The sequence below is a fragment of the Paramisgurnus dabryanus genome, chromosome 21, assembly GCF_030506205.2.
Source record: "Paramisgurnus dabryanus chromosome 21, PD_genome_1.1, whole genome shotgun sequence".
NCBI lineage: Eukaryota > Metazoa > Chordata > Actinopteri > Cypriniformes > Cobitidae > Paramisgurnus > Paramisgurnus dabryanus.
This window is the reverse complement of record NC_133357.1, coordinates 27521749-27548196: the sequence shown is the minus strand read 5'-3', so window position 1 is coordinate 27548196 and position 26448 is coordinate 27521749. Positions and strand designations below refer to the sequence as shown.

Genomic DNA, 26448 nt, shown 5'->3' with positions numbered 1-26448 from the left:
TGTGACGCCCTTGCCAATACCCAGCCCTATCTTTTATGTTGACTTCAAATTGTTTTCCAGTTTCTTTACCAGACCCCATGATCTCTAGATATCGGCTTTGGGCACTTTAAGGTCTTTCAGACAGAGTAGACTGTATACACTGTATTTGAAAATGAGGTTATGAGAGATTAACATCTGATCTAACTATAGTCGGTGACTTCTCAAGTTTGTGTGATTGTGTCCAGACCTCAGAAGCTTGTGCTGAAAATAAAGAAAACTTAATTATGGATAAAGGAAGCAACAAGTTAAAATGCTGAGTCCTATTATATAGTAGAGCACTGACAAACATGACAGCAAGTTTCTCAGCAGCAGTATGAGATGATGATTGTATTTGGAGTACTGTAGTATAATACATTACGTGTACTATTTCTGTAGTGTATACTGTATTTGGAATAAGTAAATTAAATAAAAATTTTAAAAAGTTACTAGATGACACTCGCTCAATTAAGCATGCAATATAGTAAGGTTTTATATCGGTTTCTATTAAAAAACCCTAAATAAATGTCAATATAAAACAGAAATGAAAAATAATATGTTTACACTAATTAATGTGTAGTATTCACTGTTGGCATCTTGTTTCAAACTGTGAAAGCTATCATACATGCTCTGTCATAGACTGAGAGAGAGAGAGAGAGAGAGAGAGAGAGAGAGAGATTGGGAGAAAGTTCCTGTAATGACCTCTCTGTTTGAAGGTGAGACATTAAAGTAACAGAGAAGCGCGCCCTCTAGTGTACAGTACATCATAAATATGAATAGCTTTATAAAAAATCTGCCTAATGGCTTTAAAAGTAATTTCTACAGTGCAAAGTAATTCTGGTAATAATCTTGATTATATTATGTTTAATATTTCCCTGACTTTTAATGTGAAGCTTAAAACTGACCCTTAAACTTTTCATAATTCATAGAGATTTACATGTGGCTGTCGTAGTTTTTATCTGCGTGTGAGATGGTTTAGCCTGCGTGCATGTCTGCCCACCGTCTCTAGTGCCTCCCCTTTGGCCGTGATCCCAGCACTGTGGGATCAGTGTGACTCCTGCAGCTGTGCAAGGGCGCGCAGTGCACCTTCAGCACTCGAAATAAAGATGGAGGCTCTGAGTGTCCAAGTGCAGAGACCCTGTGTTTTACATTTCAAATGCTTGTGAGTACCTTTGGAGGTGTGCGTGCATGCGTGCGTGTGTTTTGCTTGTGTGTTGGGGTGAGGGAGGTACGGTTTGTTTGTTTGGGTGAACTATAAATAACCATGACTATTAATACTCATGTGTCAGTGTGAGGTGAGTGTCAGAATGTCCTTGATGCTGTTTTTATATATCTCTGTTTTTAAATTTTTCTGTTTTGTTATTAAATACTAAGTTTTTTCAAAGAATGCACTAGGGTAAAACTTTTCTTTTTTGTTATAAAATGTTTTTTTGCACTGTCATGGACCAACTGATCTGAAGTCAGGAGCGCATATTCGTTTAACAGTAGGTAGAGTACTGCTCGGAGGTGAGTGGAGGAGGTCGTCCTCCCGCTCTTGATTGGCTAGGGTTGTGTCCGGGATAGGGGCGTGGCCACATGGGACTGTGTACTCATTGTTTCACTTGACAAACACACACACACACACACATTGTTTTAAATGACAGCTGAAAATGTACTTTGAGTGGATAATTCAGCAGTAGAGATTCAGTTGTCTTGATAGATCTGCTATTGGGTTTAAGCTTTAAAATGATTTTAATTTGTTTTACTCTTAAATGAAAGTGATCCTATCTCACTTCCACTGTGTTGAGGTGTCACTGTCAAACCATAACCTAACCTGTTATGTATTCATTACAGTTAACGGCACATTGCAGTGGTTCTCAAACTGGGAGCAAGGGGGCCCTTGATTTATGACATTTTATAAAATACATTAATTTATCATACATTCAACCACAGCAATAAATTTGTATAATTTAATATTTTTTGTTTAATTAAAATGTAAGTTTTACAATGTTTTATGTCATACATTTTCTTCAGGGGGCTCCAAAGGGATGCACCATACAATACACAAGGGGGGCTGCACGCTGAAAAAGTTTGAGAACCACTGCAGTACAGTATACTGAAAAATAAAATGACACAAACTACTTATATAATAACCATGTTAATGATTATGTCTGAATAATCCTCCTGGATGAAATGCATTTTATTTGATTTATTTTATTTTCACAGTAGCTGATATACACACATCTGTGATTGTACAATGTTTGTATTCTTGGTTAGAAGTCAGAAACTAAATTCTGCTTCACCTTTGGGCTTCTTCTGCAGTTGTGTGAGTCAGTCATGGACTCTTTGCTGTAGTTTGCTGTCAAAGTTATGATTCAGTAATGCCAGACAAACCATGATCAGTTTATAAAATGAGGAAGCATGATGCATGAAAGACACGCGAGTCGGACGCTGCTGACCCTGAACCAATGTGTCTGTGTTTCTTCTTTCTGTGCTCTTTTGACTTCTTCTCTAATTTGTTTATGCAATACAGATTGATTGGTAGACTGATTACAAACTGCACTGTGTGCTGATTTGCTGCAGGTTTAAAGTACAGATTTACTGAATGTTTCCGTATCACAATATAGCAAGAATATCAAACAATTCAACTTAAAAATATTTTTTTACATTAAAAAACATTCATCAATGGCTTTTTATAATTTGGTCAAAAATTCTCCTTTTGATTATTTTCTATTATTATTTTAACACAAATAAAAAATGATTATTTATCACAAATGAGTAGTAAGTAGTAGTAACAAATGACAGCTAATCTGAATGGATAAGATTTTTGTGACCGTCTATTAGCTGAATCCCTGCAAGGAGTTCTGCGTTTAAAAAACATATAGACCAATTTCGTGTTTGCAAACAGAGATGACGTTTTTTGTGGGCGGAGCCAAACTGGTTGCAGAAAGTGACTGCTCCGCAGTAGGGTTGTGAAGTGTTTTAGCATTAAACCGTGATTTTTATGGATCCGGTGTTCTGTCGAAGTCTGATTCCTTTATGTTTCCCTTTAGTGCAATGTTTCTTATAGCGTTTTAATCACGTTACGTTTATTTTTTTAGATAGATAAAAAGTTTAAATGGCTTGGCTACTGATATGCATGTATGTAATGTATATGTATTGTTCTTTTTTGCTAAATCAAATATTTTTACAGTCTGAATCGCTAAAGTACATGTAAAAGCAATACTATCATGTATTATATATAATAGCGTTTATTAAATATTTCATAATTTTCCTGTTTTTTATTATTTCTTCCTTAATAAATTATAATTGTAACATGATAAAAACGCTATAAGAAACACATGGAGGGAACAGACTTCGACAGAACACCGGACATCTTCTCTACTTATTTTCTATTCTAATTATTAAAAGATTTCCAGATGATTTCCTAGCTCCATTCTGTCCGTTTAAGGGCTTATTGTAATCATAAACACCTACGTTTATCTTCAAATGATGTCTTTGACGATGGTATTCTATAAAAATTAAAGCCATCTTTTTTGGCATTCTTATTTTGACACTTAACAGCACAACAGGACATTTTCCAGTGAGTTATCTTGCTCTTTTCCTTATTAAGTTATCTTATTCATTTCCACTGTTTTTCTGCAACCGCATTGCGCGCGCAGCTTGCAGTGACGTAACTGTGACGTCTACTCTAAATTGGTCTATTATAGCTGTCCAACTACAGCCCAGACATCTAGGCTAAACCAAGTAAAAATTTGGGCTGTCAGTGAAAGATGTTTAACCATAGCACAAAATAGATTAAATAAATAAATCCAAACCGCTTGTAATCACTGTTGACTTTTTTGGAATATCACAAGTTATTTTGGCAAACTAAAAAAAAAACACATGTAAGCAAATTCAAGTTTATTTTGGTTAGAAGTGGGTTACTCGTAGCCGGGTCTATAGCTAACATAGACAGTGAAATGACAACTATATCTTGTAGGAATGCACCGAAAGGAAAATTCTTCTTTGAAGTCGAAGCTAAATAAAATGTAACACTTTTTCATTTTCCCAATTATTTTGCCTTTTTTTCCACCATTGCATCAGTTACATTTAAGTGTGCTTTTTACTATATTTATTACACATTATTAAATTTTTTAATCATTCCAGCAGACATTGTAGGGCCTTTTTTACACCTGGTCACTTCATTCGCTTCTCTGATTGGATAGCTATCTGATTTGTGTTCCATTAATGAGTCCTGGCTAAACAGATAATAATCTAATCTTCTATTCTCAAACAAAACGAAATTACACTATTCATTAATCCCCTTAAGAAACTTACAATGATGCTGCTTATGCAACAAAAGGCAGCACTTAATGTATGTTAAGCAACGGACTCACATCTGCTTACCTGGACCAGCATAAGCATCAGTTTGCGTTTGTAATTGCAGGATTTTATTGGTTCGAGATTAATGTTACGTAATGGCGCTGCTCTTTGTCGTTCCTCTTCTTATCTATGACATGAAACGCAGCGCTAAAGAGTCTCTCGCTCTCTCCGTGCTTGTTCATGGATCAAACAGTTACTATAGCTGGGATCATAATCGCCACCATGTCTTTCTAGTTCTCTGCATGTTGTTCATGATGCTTTGATTTTAAATGACAAACTGTAGTGCTGTATGTTTTTGCATCTTTCTTTGAAACTTTAAAAATGCTTTCACTAACACGTTTGCTGCATTTATGAAGCATGCACGTCTCTCACTCTGCGCTGGTTGCTGTTTGATCGCGTCATCGAAGACCTCATCATATTTACGTTACGTATCACATGATTCTCGTAACAGAAACATGCAATAGCAAGGCAATGTCAACATGCATTAATAAGGTAATGGGGTCACGTGCTGTACGTTCTGCAGCTTTTTTGTCTTTCATAACATTAAAAAAGCAATAAAATACAGGGTTCCCAAGTGTCCTTGAAATCCTTGAAAGTTTGTGAATCTGGGGGAAAAAATTCAAGGCCCTGGGAAGTTTTGTAAAATATACATACATAGGTACAGGTCATTGAAAGTGCTTGAATCCATTTTATGCAAGAAGTTTTCTGAAAAAAAAATCCATATTATTCCTTGTGTAGTGTATGATAATATCATTAAAATTCTAGACTTTTTAAGCACACGTGCTAAACTGTTCGCTTTAAATGCTTATATCTTTTGTAAGTGAATGTTAATTCAAACCAAAATGCTTTTTTGCATAGTTGTGTTTGACACATGAAAACGTCTCTGGTTATGTATGTAACTGTTGTTCCCTGAAAAGGGAATGAGGCGCTGCATCTCCCTTGCCATACTTCCTGCGTCCCTGTAACGTCGTTTTTGGCAATATTTCAGATAGCGATATACTTCCTGGCTCTCGCATCACCTTGCCTTTGTCATTAAGCCTCACCATTGGTTGAATTTAATATACACATTCAGACGCACTAACCCCTGGAGGCGTCTCCAAAGGTCCTTGAATTTAAAGTTAACTAAGGTGTGGGAACCCTGAAAATAGCGTCAGGCCTTTCGAAAATTATCTTTTCACAGCTATATTTTAGAGATCGACCGATACTCATTTTTTTAAACCGATGCCGATAACAAATATTTGGATGCTTATGTGCCCGATAACCGATATGCTGAACCGATTTTTATTTATTGTTATACTTCTGTTTTTGACATTACTACAACACTACTGAACTGAACAAACCCTTATAATAATAATAATAATAATAATAATAATCATCTTCACAATCACTCCCTCTTTGCATACAAAGTCATAAATAGAGGGGTCTGAAAGAGTGAAGAATAATATTGATTTAATGAATAATGTAGAAACTATATTACCAATACATGGACTATTCCAAACAACCCTATCATTTCGTCAGAAATGGACTGATCCAAAGTTCGCGCTGCGGTTTCCAGGTAACGGAGCGGGAAAGAGAGAGAAAAGTATAGCGGAGTTGGCTGCTTGTTGTACATAGTTTATAGAGTAAAACAGGTGGATTAAGTGCCTTTTTTGGGATATAATATCGTTGTTTTGACCAGCAACCTGTAGCCTTCAGCAATCCAACCAGTAGTTAGCAAAGAGATTTTACACATAATATCACTGACTGGAATACATTCAGGAAAGTAACAAACAAAACAGCTTATATATCATTAAATTACTTAACTGGCAATTAGGGCTGGGCAAAAAAATCGATTTTTCGATTAATCGTTTTTTTTAAACGTGGTCGATTAAAAATCGATTCTCAAAGAGCAGAATCGATTTTTTTTTCATATTTATTTCTGCAAACATTGACCGGAGGAATGGAAGCATTTTAGATTTCGCAAGCAAGACCTGTTGTGGCTTTTAATTTCTTTTTATTAATTACCCACTTGTAAACTGCTGTTCACTGTTCTTTTTTATTAATATAGTATGTGTATTAAATCTATATTCATTGAGTTGAATCGAGAATCGAGTATAAAAACCTACATGAGAACTGGAATCAAAAATTTAATCGAGAATCGGAATCGAATCGATTTGATAGCTTGTGAATCGAAATCGAATCGATCTGGAACATCTGAATCGATACCCAGCCCTACTGGCAATGTTATTTGATGTCAGAATAATTAATATTTTGTTGTTATAGCTTATGAAATGGCTGTTGACAGCGCTGTTTATCTATGCATTTACTCACGCATTAACTGTATCAAACTGTGACCGCTTGCGGAGGTAATAAATAATTAATTAATATCTATCCACAGACATTTATTTAGATATTTTAGCAAAATAATGTTTATCTGGGAAACTTAGGGTAAATCTTGTTAAAAGTGGTAGATGTGCTTTAGCCTTCAACCCCGGTAAGTGATCAGCAATATGAACGTGATTTTACGATGCTAATGATAAGCATAAATAACAGAAAAACGAATTTAATTTAGCGTTTTTAATTCCACCAAACATTAATTAATGGCTGTTTTATTCATGCAAAGCTACGTCGTTATTGGGACCGGATTTTATGGATCAGCCAGCGTGACTCTGTGAGTTTGTCTCTATTCTTGGACAAGCTGCATACATTGCTTTTAATATCAACTTATTTAACATAACATACATTAATGCACAAATAAGATGTGTTATAAATGCCTCATATGCAAAGTAAGTATACTCAAAGTCCTTTTAATGAAGTCGCGTCACTCCGCCATCATATTTGCTGTGCACGCTGCTGCTGCTGTGAGCTCCTCTCCTCAGATGTGTCCAGCGCGCAATTATCTTGTTTATCGTCAATCCGATATTACAAAACTGATATCCGATAAAAGGCAAATGCTCAAATATCGGGGAAAATATCGGTAAACAGATATATCGGTCGATCTCTACTATATTTGAATAGTGCTATATTGCCTATATTTTTAAGAACAACTTTCTCCAACCCAACTTTGACTTTTATCTAGAGATAAAGCATGAACTCGACAACAAGAGATGCTGTGTGCAGCATAGCACCACCAAGTCTTCTGATTTTGGCGGACTTCAGACTTGGCCTACTCTTAAACTGTTTCAGCAAGTTGATTTTTTTTCTGCAGGTTTAAGATGAAAGGATTTGGTTTATTGGTTATTTGGGCTGTGAATAGTCATTAGGATGCGTTTGGGCTAGTTTTGAATGTCCATTGGCCTGGTTTTGATAAGCAAATCTAGTAACCCTGGCTGTGCACTTGTGCAGACGTTTGGTTGGGATTACATAGAATGTACATGTAAACAAGAATTTTAATCAGATTGCAATCTATACTGTCATAACCTGCAATCGTATTCAATTTAGACAGAATTTTGTGCACATAGCTAATGTGGGTTTGTAGTTGTAAACATAAAAATATGTAGCTTGAGTGTAAGTTGCTTTGGATAAAAGCCGTCTGCTAAATGCATAAAATCTCATGGCGGAAGGACAATGGATTCTTGATATTACAGACCCTGTGTTTGACAGGTTGATTAAAGTGATTACTACACGGCTGCTCTCTGAAGGATCAAGAGCTCTGAATCCGCACCAGCGCTACACAGAGATCACAGTTCCCTAAATGATTGTGAAGAGAACTGAAAGTGGATGAAGGAACGTTGTGTAAGTTCCTCTGAATCCGTCAGCTGGAACCAGAAGAAGAGGATTGAATGCTCTGTACGGCGGATAGAAAAGGGATGGCGAAATAGCGGGAGGAAAGACGATGTAAACAGCCGCAGAGTGCGTGATAAAAACATCAGCTGATATACAATAGAGGAAGTTTAATAGAGAATATGGTTTCTCACATTATGTGGGTCTTTATCTTCAAATATTGTTTTTGTAAGTTTTTGTGAGGTGGAGCTTATGGGACTAAGATTTTCTTTACTCGTCACATGACCGTTTGTCACATTAAATCAGTATGAAAAGGGTTTGGAGCACACACATCAACCACACACTGCTTATTTACAATGACAGTGGATTAAAGACCTGTTAAACTTAGGCTTTAGTATACATAAAAAAATTAAAATGTTAACTCTGGGCATTAGATATGTCTCAAGTTCAATCTTTCAGCATAAATCTGTGGGATTTTTTTGCCCACAGTTTGTTGTATTAGGCATTCAGATCTGTTGGAAAAGCTATAGCTTGTCTATCACCAAGCTGTGTGATTTGAGGTGTAATTTATGTCAAAGTTTAATGCTGCGTTTACACCAGCTGCGGTAGAGGCGGCAAGCGCGGGTGATTTACATGTTAAGTCAATGCAAAGACACGATTTCATGCGGATTATTATCCTGCGGCGCGGTAGGCGCAACGCAGATGGCGCAGAACGCGCAGAAGGCGCGGGGCGTTCCGCACGAATTGAGCGTTGCCACGGGAAACGTGCGAGTTGAAAAATCTAAACTTCTGCGGATTTCCGCGCCACGTTAACCAATCAGGACCTTGCTGCAGTAGTGATTACGTAAAGCGAGCGGATTGGCGGAGTCTCCGCGGAGTCTTAGAAGCCCCTCCCATGACGCGAATTTCCGTGTGAATTTCTCGAATGACTAGAATTTCATGCACGGTTTTCACGCGCTAATGAAGCGAGTGAACTCAAATGTTCAAGCGTCCAACTACGCGCGAATAACGCGTTTTTGCCGCCCCTACCGCGGCTGGTGTAAACGCAACATAATACTTTGGGTTTGTTCACTGTTTGGGATTTGTTTAAAATTAGCAGAAAGTTTTGTGATGTTTGTCTTAGTTTAGCTTCCCTCTCTTGTATGGGTTTACTTTTGTGACAATAAAAATGAGCACAAGAAATTAACAAAGATATAAAATAAGATAACCACTCTGAAAGTGAAAATAAGAAAATTTTAGCAAAACTTTACATGGATTTAAAATAAACCGCATTCTTTCTTAATGGTTTTCTAAGCATCTTTTCAGCAAATCAAGGTTTATTCATTCACTGTCAGAGTTTTCGTTTACACTTCACAAGTTTACATTCGCCATTTCGGCACAAGCCTCTCATGTGGGCGGGACTTATACGCGCTCTTCTTTCAATGGCTAGAGAGGCTTGGATTTACAGCTACCTGATCAGGAAATTCAAACTTCAGTGGATAATTGAATTATCCAGGACCTGATATACCAAACACCTTTCCTCAAACGAGACCTTCTTTTCTTTACCTTAGTTAACTGTCTCTCTTTTTTCCCTGTCTGTGTGTCTACAGTAATCCATCAGAGCATCAGCATGGCTCCTCAAAGCCTCCGCTGGGTTCATCGGCCGTGACCTCTCGTATTTTGCTCCGCCAGCAGCTGATGCGTGAACAGCTTCAAGAGCAGGAGCGTCGTGAGCAGCAGAGACGTCAGAGCTCAGCGTACGGCCAGTCGACTCCCGCCATCAACGTCAGCGCACCTGCCGCTCTGCCTGCTACCCAGGTGCCCATGGAAGTCTTGAAGGTAACAAAGCCACCTCATCTTCCCTGGTTTTGCTTGTTAAAAGTCATACTGTATCTTTTTTAGTTGTTAATGTTAGTCTATTTTGCTCTAAACGTTTTCAGAGAGGCCGACAGTTGCGCTTTTAAAACGTCAATATGTTTGTTTGAGCATCATGGCCAGCCCAACACAGCAATATGTCCTAAGCCAATGGCTTTGGGGCAGGACTGTCTGTTTGTCTGACCAGTGAATCATAGGGAGAAGTGTTTGGAAACTTTTAAGTTTTTGTGAAACCTATCAACACTTCACTTAACTCTGCCTTTCTTAGCAAGATTTTCTTAAAATGCAAACATCACAGTTGACCTAATAGAGAGAAAAGGGACAATAAAAGTCAGGTTGCACAGCTATGTTTGCTATAGCGCCCCCTTACGGCAGCTCTGGGAAACTTACATTGCACAATTCATAGCGCAACTATTCACGAAAGTGTTTGCATTTGGACCTTACAAAGATTTCTTACAGCATCAAGTTGTATTAAATTGAAGTTTTATTTGTAAGATTGACAGATTTGAAGAATTTTCGCAGTAAAGCTACATTTTTTGGCAAGCGTTCTCTAATACATTTATTCTTCAGTGTTGACTTGAACTGGATTCTTTATCAGCTCATGCATGTCTGATTTTGATACTGTCATACATGAGGAGTGAGGACGGGCTGGGTAGGGGACAGTGAAGTGTGTTAAAACGCATATAAGGATTATCTTTCTCTAGAAAATTCCTCTTTAATGCATGCTGTGTTTCCAGCCTCTTGGAATTAACCATCTTTAATCCTATTTGCTCAGCTACATTCAGACTCTTTTCATAGCTTTGATTTCTTGTTAGTCGGCTGAACTATAGACTGTTACTGATTCACTGTGCCGTTGCACACAGACGTGATAATTGCGGTGAAATCCGCTTGGTCCCGAAGGAGTCGATCTGCTAATGTCAGTGGGTAAGAGCCGGTCTGGTCTTTTAAATTCTGTGGGAAGTGATTGTCGCGCTATCTGTGTCTGGCATTGGAATTGGCATTTTTATTGATTGAAGTTTAATTTTGTTACCGCAGTGTTATGTGAAGAGTTATATTCATGTTGCTGTTCTTATTTTAGTACTTTAGTCTAGTTTAAGTGTCTAGGTGTTATGGCCTCAGCTTGTTAACTCACTCATACCGGTGTTTTATTTAAAATACTTAATTTGTGTGTATAATTTGACATCTACTGTAAAAGCATTGCTTGCTTTATTTTAATATTTTTAACTGTGTTGTTTTATTTATATTGTCCAGTTGATAATGATTTTATTATCCACTGTTTCTTAAAATATTCACTTAACTCAGACGTGTCTTAAAATGAAACTAATGTTAAATATGCTAATATTTTTTATAAAATTTTTTGATGAAGATTAATTATAAGGCAGGCTCGTGTATCTGTCTTTCAAAGTTTTTTTTGTAGATATTTTTCTGTAACACCTCAGGGTTATATAAATGAAGTGATGAATTCTCATGTACTATGATAATCACACAACAGTTTTAATTAAATGTGTTAAATGTACTATATTTATACGTCATGCCCCCCGTCAACAGAAGCTAATCGCACATTACAAGACCACCCAGTGTACTATAGTCAACCAAATCCTACAGAATAAATATAAACATAGAAATGCACACTTCTTTAGATATTTTATGCTACAAACCTTAAATAGGTTATCTAATGGTTAATATTGCAGATATAACACTGATTTCTGTTGGTCAGTCCATGTTGATTAAATCATAAAAGAAAATTAATGGAAAATTAATATACACTTTAAAATAATGGCGCTAAATCAACACATGGGACAGGGTCCCCAAACAGGGGTTTTTGAGGGAATTGTAAAGGGTTTGTGGGTTGATAAAAACAATTAATTCATTACAATTCAATCTTAAACGGCAAATAGATGATTCAAAAATATAAAAATGAATGAAACCCTTTTAAAAAAAACTATAAATATATATTATTATTAAATTAAGATTAGGAGTTGCCTGCTATTTTGCACAGTACTGTAAAAACCACAATATATCAGAAAACTGAGAACTCCAGCAAAATGAACAGATACAATTTATGTACCAAAAAACGAAAATTACCAGATGAAGGTGCATTAACAGGTGATTATGACAATAACTATGCAAAAAACTACTGATTAAAATAAATTTAAAAAATCTGAAGAACATGCAAATGTGCTATTAAATAATTAAAATATTTATTTATATTCTCAAGGGGTACATCAGGTAAATACTGTAATTTAGGTCAAGGGGGTTCAGCTGACAAAAAAAGTTTGCCAGAAGAGCCACTTTTGGCTGTATGGTTCCAAAAAGAAACTTCAACATCCAAAGAACCTTTTCTGTTTCTGTTTTTATTGTGGATAAAGGTTCCTTAGACTTTAATAAGGTAAGAAAGTAACGGTTCATTAATGAACCTAAAAACCTTGTGTTGAAATAAATCAAATTACTTTTATATCACACTGAAAAACTGTGATACATTCAGTCACAAAATACAGTAAAACACAAATAGATGATAGTTTAGTGTCTGATTTGAAGTTTGTTTTGTTAAATAAGTCAAAGGGTTTGTCATCTCAAATAAAATAAATGTACAAAAACAACATATATTAACATTACAAGTATACACTACCAGTCAAAACTTAAATGTATGCTGCTTTATAGTCTGTTGATGTAAATGTTAATAATAACTATCCATCATCTAGAGAACTGAAGTCTCACAGTATCACAGGACAAAGACAGTGAAACTCCCTGAACACATCACCACCACATCTAAAGTTGAATACCTAGACAAATATAAAATGTGCCTGCTCATAAATTACAAATAACAAATCAAAAAATTAATTTAGTAATTGAATTACATCTTAACATAAGAACAGCGACACTGTAAACTCGAATGAGTAAGTATAATGCAAAAAAAAAATTATGAACTTTATGAAGGTTTATTTCTTTTAGAGGTTAAATATTTTTATTAAGTTAAGAGTAGGGGAGAGCAGGGTAAGTTGTCGAAGTGTTCATTAGTGTTCAACTCCAAGTAGGATCTCAAAAATCAAATAGTCACTTTGTGTGAAGACAACTTTTATAGTCAACTTCGTGTTCACATGTGGTCAAGATCGCTCTAATCTGACGCTAGCACAATTTTCTTATTTTTTGTCTATAAAAGTAAAACATTTGCACTTTATATTTTATGCAATATAAGGTATGTTAAAAATTATTATTTTGCACAAAATAGAGAAGACAATAAGGTGTCTTTTGATACTTTAGCTGACGTGCTTTGTTGAGCTAACCCTGAGATTTAGCCAACATTAGCAGCACAGATGTCAGTTTGGGGCAAGTTGTCTCAATGACTTTGAGGCAAGTCCTTACATGCTTTTCACACTGGAAATAGTTAACCCTGGGTTATTCTAAACCCCTGCACTATAAAACCAAACAGTAAAACTAACTTATAATAGAAAGTACCTGGTACTCAAAATGTGCCAAAAAGTTTAGCTTACTATTGTTTTTGAGTTCATTCAACATTTTTTGAGTTTTTACAACTACACCAAAGGTAAAGAGTTTAGGGAACTTGAAAAGTAGATTCAACTATAATTAAATATTTTAAGTCAAAAGCCCTCTAGTGGCGGTTTTTACCAAAAAGTGACGTCATCATTGAAAGGGCACTCAGACGTGTTTTAAACGGATGAATTTGCTCTTGGATGCAAATAATTACAAACTTTTGGTGGTTGTGATGAGTTCAATTTGCCAGGTAAGCTAAGAAAGAGTCTGTCACTGCAAATTTACTTCATTTCAAAGTTATATCAACACCATTGGTTGAGGAGGTTCAGTTCCCAGCATGCTTTGCATGAGCCCGCAAAACGAGAGCATTTTTTGAAATTAAGTGATATTTGAAGTGGTTTTTAGTAAATAAAAAGACTCAGTAGTTTTAAACATTTATTTATGGATGGAGATTTAGAAACGTTTACTATTTTTTGTTTTTTTGTTTTGTGCTTACCATTGTTCAGAAGTGTAGTGCCTGTGCTTAGGCTTTAGGTCAATAATGTGTTGCTTTATCATATAAATAATAACTATGTGAAATTCAGCACTGAGCTCAGTCTCAACACACTTTCACTGGTATCAAATTTTCATGAGTCACATGATATGTTTCTGTGATTTGTGAACAAAATTAAGTGGTAGTTAGTTTACTTGAGTATTTTGAGTACTCTGAACTTGTCGGGTTTTATAGTGTTCTGTTAAGTTGTAAAATGTAGATATTTGAGTACAGGAAACTTAAGAAAAACAAGGCAATCAGTTGCCTCAAAATATTTAAGTAAAACTACTACTACAATTTAAGTTACATAAATTATATAATTTAATTTATATAAGAGTTTATCTAAGTTTAGATACATTTTTTTTATTTGAATTGAAGTTGTCAGTACTCAAAACTTTTAAGTTGGCAAACTTAGAAAAATAGCGGCAATCAGTTGCCTCAAAAAGCAAAAAGTTGCTTTTTTGAGTTAGTAGAACTTATCCGGGTTTATAGTGTGGTTAACGGAATCCTGGGTTATCTGTTTCATGTTTCACACTGTTCATACTTAACCAGGGTTAAGAGATAACCCTGGGAATTTATAATTTGATGTTTCACACTGTGCATTCTTAAACCCTATTGCTGTAATTATCAAGCAACCCTGAACACCTTGATGAGCTGCTTCAGCTGTGTTTAATTGGCCTCATAACATTATAACCCCGCTTCATTTCACACTGCGTGCGTTTGGCACCGCAATGCGGGGTTAACCCCACAAAAGCAGGGCTAGCAGGGCTTTAGTGGTTCTTTTGCAATCAGCTTTTGAATATGGGTAGGTTTCTGCAAAAACACCATATTTTGAGCAAAAAGCAGAGATAATTCCATTTTTGTGGCAGACTTTTCATAGAGATCCCATTCAGAGCGATCTTTAAAACAGACACGGACATGCAGCTGCTTGCCATAGAGCAATACTTCCAGGTTTAAAAAGTTGCGGAACCTGGTGGATAATAGCGGTATTGCGGAAAGATGGAAAATCTCGTCATTGGCGGGGAAGCGTTTTCTCTTAATTGACGAGATATCTCGTCAATGGCGGGGGAAAGAGTTAAAAAACATGTATTATCTGATTCACGATTTGCAAAAGGTACAAATCACAAAGTAAATGATGACACATTATCTCGTCATCTCGTCGATATCTCGTCAATGGCGGTGAAAGAGTTAAGTAGTCTTTACCATTTTTTTATTTATTCACAAGTCTCAGTAACACAAACTGTGACTCATGTCTATGTCAGTGTGAAGAAACTGATCTCAGGGCTGGCATTGATGTCTCACAGTTATTGTTTATATGATAAAAGCAACACATATGCGACTTACAACCTAATCACAGGATCTACACTTCTGAACAATGATAACCACAAAACAAAACAAAATTGCAAACTCTTCTAAATCTCCAACATAAATGCATGTTTAACACTAATGAGTCTTTCTCTTTACTAAAAAGACATAAAAATCACTTAATTTCAAAAAATGCTCTCATAATGAAGGCTCATGCAAAGCATGCCGTGAACTGGAAATCCTCCTCAACCAATCAAGTTGATTTAACTTTAAACTGAAGTAAATTTGCAGTGAAATTCAATCGAAATTTAACCCATTCAATCGAAATTTAACCCATAATTGGTAACAACAACCCATCATATTGTTATTTATAACCCAACAGTTGGGTTTGTCTAGCCTGGGTGCCAGCCGATCTTAGCCCCGCCCACAACATTTTGAGGACGGGAAGATCGGTCTGGGGTTTCTCCGTTGAGGAGCTACTATGCGAGACCCAAAGCTGGTCGACCAATCAAATTGTCAGGGTGGGCTTTATACGATGATGGACAGATGATCAACAGTAACGTAATCAACCACATCACCAAAGAGCGCTGTAGAATTCAGATGTGTGGATTCTGACATTGAGTCTGTTCTAAAAGATATCGACAGAGTATTGATTTTAAAAGAGGAACAGAGAAACGCGATCAAGGCATTTGTTGATCTGAAAGATGTTTTTGCCGTCCTTCCTACGGGATTCGGCAAAAGTTGGTCGCACTTATGGAGGACCAAGTTAAAGAAGCAACTAAAATGGGTATCACGGCGATGCAACTCGGCGTGCACGACGAGATGGATATAATAAGCGGTCTTTGCCAGCTTCTTTTCGGAACCCCGGAATCGTGGCTGCTAAGTGGAGGGACATGCTAGGCTCCGATATTTTTCAAGCAAACGTAATGGGTATCGTCGTGGATGAAGTTCACCTAACGTACAAATGGTAAGAGATAGTCTTACTGTATGACTTATTAAATACTTAGGGCCCTATTTTAACGATCTAAGCGCATTGTCTAAAGCGAACAGCGCAACGTCTAAATGGGCGTGTCCGAATCCACTTTTGCTAATTTAACGACGGGAAAAATGGTTTTTGCGCCGAGCGCATGGTCGAAAACGGTAGGTCCTATTGTAATGGGAGTATTTTGGGCGTAACGTGCAGTAAACCAATGAGAGTCACAGCTCTCATCCCCTTTAAAAGCCAGTTGCTCCGGCGCTATGTCTAATCCCTATTTAGATGACGGACTTTGTAAACTGAAAAACTAAGTGGAGGAAGAAGATCCCCAGTTTAAGATTAATGTTAAATAATTATGTTGTTTTTCCACTTGTATTGAAATTGTTATTTTTTTATTAAAACCTTTAAAACCCGTTTTCTTTTAGTCATGGAAGTAAAAAGCAGGCTTGTAATTGCTTTAAATGTATGGCTATCCAATATCATCAAAAAATAATTTACAAGTATGTAAGATAAGGTTTGTACTCTAAAAATACTTTATTTGTAACAAACAGGAGATAAAGAATTTACAAACGGCTCTCCACACGTTTCAGCACTTTGGACAGCGTTTTTTTTAAGCATTACTTAAAAATGTTTCTCATCTCATCATATTCACAGGTACAGAGTCATCATATACAATAAATCCGTGAGGTAGCATAAAAAAACATTTAAAAACAGACGCATTTGTTCAAAGCAAAGCATTTATTTACTTACCAGGCTACAGGTGAAGCAGCTCTTTGTGCCTTCTAACGTCTCATAATTAGTCCTCATTTATGTCCAAGAGATTCAATAATAATCTTTTACATTCAATCCTTTAATCTTTCATATTTAAAAGCATTTTTGTGCTGCTGCGCATTCATGTACCTTGTGATAAGCAAACCCGCGTTGTCCTCCCGTGTATAGGCGCATTTTACTAATGCGCTCTTTAAATAACATAAAACACATTGCGCCATTGACTTTAGACTTTAGACCAGGTTTTTGTTGGTCAATGGCGTAGTCTATTTTAGTTGCCTCAAAATAGCAACGCGCCAACAATGCGCCTGAACACACCTCGTTTTCAGACCAGAACGCCCATGGGCGCAAAAGGGGGCGCAAATGCATTTGCTATTTAAACAACGCGGCGCTAAACGTGAAAATTAGGGTGGAAACTAGCGAAAGACACTTGCGTTGCGCATTGCGCCTCATTGCGCCGGGTGTAAGATAGAGCCCTTAATGTTGTGATATAAATTAAATGTTGTAAACATAGTAGGTGTTGATGTGCGTTCGCTAGTATAATCACAATGTTTGTGTCATTGTAGCGAAATTACTAGCAGTTCGGTCAGGCTGCAAAAGACGTCATTTCAACATACGTCACACACTCCGTTGCTCTGATTGGTCATAGGTCTATCCAAGTGAGTGCAGAGGCATTTTTCGGTTGAGACACGCCTCATAATCTAAGCCCAATGGAGCGGTATCGGACTCAAATTCTGACTAGAATTGAGTATGACAACGTCAGGCTTCGGTTTGTCCATATTTGATCCAATTATATGTTGAAATCAACCCAGCATATGTTAGAGTGTAGCTTCAATGTTACTGTTAAATGTAAAATATAGTATGGTGAAATTTTGGTTTATTCCCTTAGTCTTGTCACATCTTTCATATACTGTATATTTCAATTTCCTGTAGATCACTCACAGATCTAAAAACTGACAGATTTAAATTGATACATTCCAGTTACACAAGAGGGGATAAAAGATTTTCACTTTATTCATCAGTGAATTAAAATGACCAAATGTTCAAAAGAACGAAAAAAAAATCTTTCAGACTCCCCGTCTCTTTCAAAGCTACAAAAAAATTAGCTTGGGTGTACCAGGCAGAACCTCTGGAGCTTAAAGTGAAACATTCAGGCACAGATGAGTTCGTCTAAAGCCCATTTGCCCCCTAATTAGCCAAGTGACCCTTGATCTTTATAAGAATAAGTAGAGGATCAGATTGAGGAGTGAGACAAAGGCAGCACACACCCAACACTAATTCACTAAAGAATGTCTCTTATTAATAGTCCTGTTTCATTACATGTTTAACATTCAGAAGAAAGAAAATAAGTTAAAAAAAAACAGTGGTGAGAAAATCTAATGTAGGAATGTATCTAGGATCAGTTTCACTCTTAGCTACAGAACATATTACAAAACAAAACAGAGTAGAAAGGTCTGGCGACATGAGGGCTTATGGATTTGACTTTAAGCGTCTCTGAGCAGAGTTTTAGTAAAGAAAGGGTTTGAAATATTTAGATGGTACTTATGTGTGATTGCTTTAAACGAACACGGCAACTTTTTAGGAATTTAGCACTGCTACTTGGGCGGAGTGATTTGCTCGCAGCACCCTAGGAGCCCCGTGGTGAGGAGCAGAGAGTTTGCTAATCACTCCGCCGGTGTGCTTCGCCTTCTGAGAATATAGTTCCCAGTATGTATATGGTTAAAAGATGTCTGTGTCTCATGTGACCTTGTTATTTGTACACGCTGTGACTATACAAATCACAACATATAAATTGTTAGCGTTATTTTGTCACTTATTGGGAGCAGTATGCTAGCTGGAGCCATTTACTTCCAGTCTTTGCGCTAAGCTAGGCTTATCTAACTCTGTGGGATATGGTGAATTAGCTAAAGTCCCCAAAAGTTGGCGTGTTCCTTTAATGTAGTTTATACTATATTAAGACAAGATGTTCATTGTTGCTATTGTAACATCATAATAAATGTTCAAAGTTTTAGCATATCGTCGCTGTCCGATGAAAACCATGTATGTCCATTTTGTCGATTTTGAGATTTTTCGACGGATTGAATGTCCAGGTTCATTTCCGTATACATTATGCTTCACATATCTAAATGGCCAATGAAAAGTTGTGAAATCATGTCATCTGATGGTCACGTATATCCATTTGGTGTCAAAGCTGTCAATCACGCCGCGTTTCTCCCGCCCTGTGGAAGCATCTCGCCGGTCTTGTGAAGTTTCATTGAAGCTCAGCACTGGATAGCCGAATAAACATAGCCTGGTGAGACAATGACTTTCCTTCATTGAGGTAAACGTTTCCCCCCCTGACGCCAGACGTACGTCTAGGAGTGACAAAATTACGGTAGGACTGTGCAAACAAAGTATCTGTCTAGCATTACCATGTCAGTGTATTGATTCATTGTCCGTTCATAGTTTGCAAGAGACATTTAATAAATGTATAATTAATATTAAATAAACTAAGCGTATTAAATAAACTAAGATGTAGGCTATTTAATAAACTGAGCGTATTCATCTGTCAATATGAAACGCGATTTGGCCATTCTAATTAATGATCGGAAGAACGAGTATTGACCACCGTTACTGTAAAATATGCACGTATGATCATTTAAACTCAATTTTGGTCAAATGTGGATTATATCATTACACTGGAAAGAATATGGTTACATGTAAAGATGCCGTACCAAGTATGACAACGCTACATTCAACTGCTTTTGAAATACTGTGTTTTTTTCACTTCCTGAAAAGTAACCGTTTTGGACATACGTGAGTTTCATCGGGCAGCGACAATATTATCATTCATTTCTTTATTTTTAATCAGATGTTTTTTTAATCATCAGGACAGATTGGTCTTTCCTGCTGTAGTTATTATAAAATTTGTTTATAGTGACACTTTCATTTTGAGCCTTTATAACTGACTAATTTAATCTCATTAGTATATCTATAGGTTAAGTATAGGTCTAAGACAGTGGTTCCCAAACTTTTTCAGCGTGTGGCCCCCCCTTGTGTACGGTGCATTCCTTCGTGGCCCCACAAAGAAAATTTGTGACAAAAAACTGTTCTAAAACAACATTTTAATAAAAAAAAAACCATTAAATTATATAAAAAGTAGTGCTTTTGGTTAGTAGCCTTATTTTTTTTAGGTTTAATTACACAGAATTCATGATAAGTTAATGTATTTCATAAAATGTCATAAAACTGGGGCCCCCCTGGCACTATCTCGCGGCCCCCCTGGGGGCCCCGGACCCCAGTTTGAAAACCACTGGTCTAAGAAACAACACTTCATTTTATGTTTAGATATTTAGGGGTTCAAGCCCGTAGGGCTGAAACCCTATTGTATTTGTATGGATTTTTATTATTATTATTATTAAGTATTTTTATTATTTTTCTTCTGCCGTAAAACGGATCGTGCAGACCAAACGGTAAGGCCTAGAGACTTGAGACTTGGCCAAATGGTAGGTCTCATTCGTGCGCAAACTTGACAGAGTATGACCCAAATCGGCCTATGGGGGGGCTCCAGCAATGGAAAACGCGTTGATGCTCATAACTTCCACAATTCTTGTCCAAATGTCAAGTGTCTTATATCCCTGGATTCCTTGCGTCAAGACGAAAATTTTTCGCTATTTTTGATTTTGTCGAAAAAAATAAAAATGAACTAGTCCTAGGTTTTTCGCTTGATCGGAATCGTTTCAGTGCTAAAATGTTCCTTGGAGTTCGAATATCAATAATTATTGAAAAAAGTTGAATTTTCAACTCACGGTCGACATGCCACGCCCAAACGTCTGAAGTGTGCGCAGCCACTAGGGATTTATTGGCTATAACTGCGGACAGGAATGAATTATCAACACGACACTTGGTACTTGTGATGAGAGTCTTGGTCTGAGTTGACATGCGTCGTTTCGTCACACCGCCACCTAGTGGTCAGACGAATCATTTAAACCCTTATAACTTAGGCTGAGTTTGACATATTTTCATGCGACTTTTTTCCTTGGAGTCGTGAAATATTGCCGAGTCCAACGATACCAAACATGCCAGGTTTCGCCTTATGCAGCAGCTTTGTTTGTACTGTATACCCTCGCATCACCCAATCACGCACACAAGCACCACAAGCACGCACGCAAGCACCACACACACACACATTCTGGTTTCCATGTTTTCTGGGGACATTCCATAGACGTAATGCATTTTATACCATACAAACTGTATATTCTATTCCCTTCCCCAAACCCTAACCCCAACCATCACAGAAATCTTTATTGTACCTTAGTTTTTCAAGAAACATCATCCGGTTTGATTTATAAGCTTGTTTCCTCATGGGGACCTCAAAATGTCCCCACAATGTCACAAAAATACTGGTATTCCTTTCTTTGTCCCCACAACGTGATAATTACCAGGTACACACACACACACACACACACACACACACACACACACACACACACACAGCAACCCTAAACACCTTGATTAGCTGCTTCAGCTGTGTTTAATTGGGGGTGACTTAGGGTTAACAGTATGGTTTAGAACGAAGATAACCAGGGTTAAGCACAGTGTGAAAAGTGTGACAACTTACCCCGCTCTTCCCTACTGTTTTAATAGGATATCTGGATACATCATCTTCTCATAAAGCAGTTTATTTCTTCAGTCAGTTACAGTTAGGATTACTAATGTACATATTATGAAACATTTTCTATGAATATTTTCTTCATAGCTGTATGAATAGCTCTATGGCTAAACATGATTCAATCTACATCTTCATCATGAAAAAAATGTATTGTCATGTAGACACAACATAACAGAACCAAGAAAGTAAACCAAAGTAAACCCTACAAGATTTGCTCAAAAGATATCTTGTTTGATTTAGCACTTAATTTCTACATTTACTATTATTGTAGTATTACTAGTATTATCATTTACTATTATTCAGGCTGATACAAAGCATGCTGGGAACTGGAAATCTCAAATAAATCATGTTGAATTAACAAGTTTACAATAAATAATTTAGTCAAGAAGCAAATTGTATTATTCTTAATGCTTGAGCTACTTGACTAAATCATGCCCTTTCAAAATGATTACATCAAGTTTAGCCATAGGGTTACAATTTCTAGTCAGTTTAAAATTATGCAATTTTATTGAAAAGAGAAACGGCATCATTGGTATTAAATCAAAATTAATTGTTTAAATAAAGCATCAAAAAATATTTGTTTAAGTGTATAGCAGTTAAATTACAATGTACTATATATTTACGGTGTAACCATGCATGCAAAGGTGTGAAGGGTGCTCTAGAAATACATTTAAATCGAATTGGTTGCTAATAAATATCTTAAATCTTAAAACATTTCTAACTTTCTATGAAAGTATCTCATCCCCAAATCTTATTGATTATGCTGCTACTTATCTTTCTCTTAGATCTTTCCATTAAACATATTGAAATGAGTCAAGATGATGTGATGTTTACAGTGCTGAATTATTCTGTTGTGTTATGAATGAGGCCGAATCAGAAATCTCTTCTGTAAATAGGATGGAGGTGAAAGACTGTTGTGTTCACTCTGGAGCTGAGAAAAGACTTCATTGTTTTAACATTTATGCTGACGTCAAAGTCGCTCTTGCAAATGCTCAAAGTCATGGTTTACAGAAAAAACTGTACAACATCAACGGTGTTCATATGTCTTGCCCTAACCAGTCAACAGGCAAAACAAATCTGTGTTTCATACATTTTGCACAATCAGACACAAGTCTTATTCAGTGAAGTCACTTTATCAGATTATAGTTCTAGTAGGTCAAACAGTTTGTGTTATTTTGTTTGCTGTCAGTGCTGTAAGCGTTCAGTCTTTCAGTTATCACAAGCATGCCTACTTGAATTCAGTTCAATTTAAATTTATTTTTAAAACACGTTTTCCACTGTTGCAATAAAGCTTTACAGAAAATACTTTTATAACAGTAGGCACACAAGTATTAGTAAAGTTATAGATAGCGGTGCACCGATCGGCCGATGATGCTTGCTATGCTTCTCAATGAATTACATTGAAATGCCGCTACATCCAAAAGCCAGGGGGCGCTCTCGTGCAGAAACTCAATATGCGCTGCAGACAAAGAACCAGAAACACGCAGCTCCAGGAAATGTCTTAAGGATATATTTATATTGCTGTTCTTCAAACCTTTTCAGGTATTTTCATGATTATAAAGAATATGTATAAAGATTATGTTTGACGAGTGTTGCTTTTTCAAATGCATGTTTTAAATGAATCAAATTAACAGTGATTTCAGATCGATAAGGACTTACTGATAAAAAGCCATAGTACATGAAATAGCTGTGAATAATATCGGCTGTGTGATTCAGAATAGTTATCGGGCACATATTATTAGTGTATATCGGCATTTATCGGTGCACCCCTAGTTATAGAGTATTAATAATGTATTAGTGTGCAGTTTATTATGTTACTATCATATATGTCAATGCTATCTCACGAGAATTCTTACATATTTTACGAGTTGGCTAATTCGTATTAGTTCATATGACCACATACGTAAGTTTTTGTACAATTTGCCTTGACCCCTGTGCAAATTCGTACGATTCTCATGAAAAAAACAACAACGAAACCGAACCCCTCATTCCACCCCTTACACCAACATCCGCCCCAACATGTCTTTGCTGCATTTCTGTTGGTTGGGAACTATGCTCTGTTTCAGGCACACTTGATTCTACTTTGTTTGGTGGAAGAGTACTATTTGTACTATTATAATTACAACTTATTTGTGTTTTATTTTATGAAATCCTGTTATTTATATGATGTAACCGTTTTATAAAAGCAATAACCCCCGCGAAGCAGTGGGGCTACAGTGCATTTTATAACAGCAAAGGGGGTTTAGCTGTTATACTCCGCTTCGCGTCGTGCCTAATGCTGCCTTTACACCAACCGCGTTTCAGGCGTCAAAATTGCATCTACCGCACCTAGTTTGCTGCTTGAACAGTTTGAATGCATTCGCGCTTCTAGACCAAAGAAGACGCGCGGAACAAGCAAGCATTTGATGCGTGTCCGAGGCAAAATCCACTTCTTGTGGGAGGGGCAAGTGTTATGCGGTTGTCTGTTTGCAAGATGTCCTTTTTATTCCTGTCTCTATAGAAATAAGAACTTGTGTCATATAGCTCTGGGTGACTGCTCACTGACAATATGAAGCCTTCATGCTGAATGAGTGACACCGGGCGGGGCTGCCGCCACAGCAGCATGCAGGCTCCTGATTGGTTAACGCGGCGCGAAAATCCGCCAAAGTTCAAATTTTTCAACTCTGGCATCAGACGCAAAAACTGCATTAACTGACATTAACAAATAGGCCTGGGCGGTATGACGGTATATTACGTTACCGCAGAATAAAATGTCAGACGTAACAGATTTTTCTATTCTGTCTATTCCGCGGAATGCAAATATGGGGGCGTGGCTAACTCTGCCCTCCAGCATGTTAGACTGAGTGTGACGGAGAAACATGTGAAATAGTTCACTTATAAAAAATGAACGAGTTATTTGTGTAATTTTTATAAAAAGTGCCAGTGAATCCTAGCCTGGCTCCACCCTCCTACGTGCTTCCGCTTATTTTTCATTTCGCTTCAGCAGTACGTCTGGGATGGCTCTATAGAGTTTCGTTTTCTCCTGCAAAAATCTGCAGGACCAATCAGCAAACAGATGGGGGTGGCTAAGAACGATGACGTTGAGGTCGTGCGTCAGTTTGAGTTGTAGTTCAGTAATGGAAGCGGAGAAAGACGTGAGAAAAGCTATTCGGTCCGTTGTTGCAAAACTGCCGAATATACAGAAGTTAAAGCCGGAGCAAGAACCAGGTTTGCTAACTTTTGTTTGTCTGATTATTCTGACTTGTTGTTTCCGGACGGTTTCGGCGCATGATATACGTCAAACGTAATGAATGTACGAGAGTCTGGTTATACCAGGCTAAGTGAATCAACCGCGGGTCACGCAGCAACATTCTTGCTTGCTCGCTCTTGCGCGCGCTCTCTCTCTCGCGCGCGATCTCTCTCTCTCTCTAGTGCGCTCTCTCTCCTCATGCAGCAGCCGGCCGGTCTCTCGCGTGCAGAGGTCTCTCTAGGCAAGCGCAATGAGCTGCGATGCCAAATAAAGAGTTCTTCTCGCACATAATGCTAATAGTTGTAAAGTTTTCTAAACTTTAAGCAAGTAAAGACAAAACTCGCGTTTATATCAGTGACACGTGCGCTGCTGGAGCGATGTAGTTTGACGCGCCATTTGCTTAAACAAACATATTTGATCGGAAAGACGAGAAAGAGATGCAAGTGTTAAGGTCTAATAGAAAGTAAAGGGCGTCAAGACCTTAAAACAGACTTCAAGATCATCACATCATAGCACCTGTCACATTTATAATATCTAGAGCTTCTTCTCTCATATACAGGTATTTATCCTGTCTTTAGGTTTTTGCATATATTTATACCTGTTCATTTTACATATTGCATATGTTTAATGTAATGTATGCATAAATACAAAATACAATGAAGCCATACTATAGCTTCAATAGTCTATAAAATTAATAACTCAATTAAAACAAGATTCAATGCTCATATTTTAAAACTGTGGTGAGCGTTTAGTTAAAAGCTATAGTGAGTGGTGTATTTCTGTATATTTTTATCATCAAAAAACAATATAAACTGAAAAACATGTATACCGTGAAATATTCTGTTCCGTGAAATAAAATGACTCATTCCGTGAAATAGATTTTTGGTCATTCCGCCCACCCCTATTAACAAACCATGTACAATATAGGTTTCGTGTTAATGTCAATAGAGTTATTCATGTTAGTCCATTAATTAATGGTAACAGTTAAAATGCTTGATTTTATAAATGTATTAGTAAATGATGAAATTAACATGACCTAAGATTAATAAATTCTGTAGAAATATTGTTCATTGTTATGCATTAACTAATACAAGTAATAAATACAACCTTATTGTAAACGTTGTATTGTAAAGAAAATGTATTTACAATATATGAAATCAGCTACTGTATTTCTAGGGTGATTTGCTGTATTTCTAGGTTGTAAAATGTGCTTTGAGTCATATCAGAACATATGAGTATGAAGGTCATTTTAAAGGTCAGCTCGTAGGGAGGTGGAAAATAAAAGATGAATAATAGTGCTGAGATTAGACCAGTTTGGAAAATTACTGTAATTATTACTAATGTTACGTTGAGGATATGTGATTACAAAAATTTATTGGAAATGTCATATGGGCTAAACAGATTTAGATTTGTGTTGCAATAATAATGTTGTAATACGATTTTATAATTTTAAGGCAAAAACGTTTATGCAAGGTTGATTGACATTTCTAACAGAAACCAAAAGTTGAAGATGTTGGTTGTTTGCGTGGGATTTTCCCTCATACAAATACCATGAAAAATGTCCATGTCAACATATGCTG

At 36.8% G+C, this 26448-nt stretch overlaps 1 protein-coding gene across 3 annotated transcripts in view; it reads left to right on the top strand.

The window, feature by feature from the left end:
* Positions 1-26448, top strand: part of mitfb (melanocyte inducing transcription factor b) — a 76170-nt gene that overhangs the window by 32680 nt on the left and 17042 nt on the right. For 2 of the 3 annotated variants that reach the window (XM_065286474.2, XM_065286473.2), the window contains exon 2: positions 9651-9879. In XM_065286474.2, the coding sequence (XP_065142546.1) occupies positions 9651-9879 (229 nt within the window). Of the gene's footprint in view, positions 1-1081; positions 1178-9650; positions 9880-26448 lie in introns of those variants that run through there. The other variant, XM_065286476.2, reaches the window with a different exon arrangement.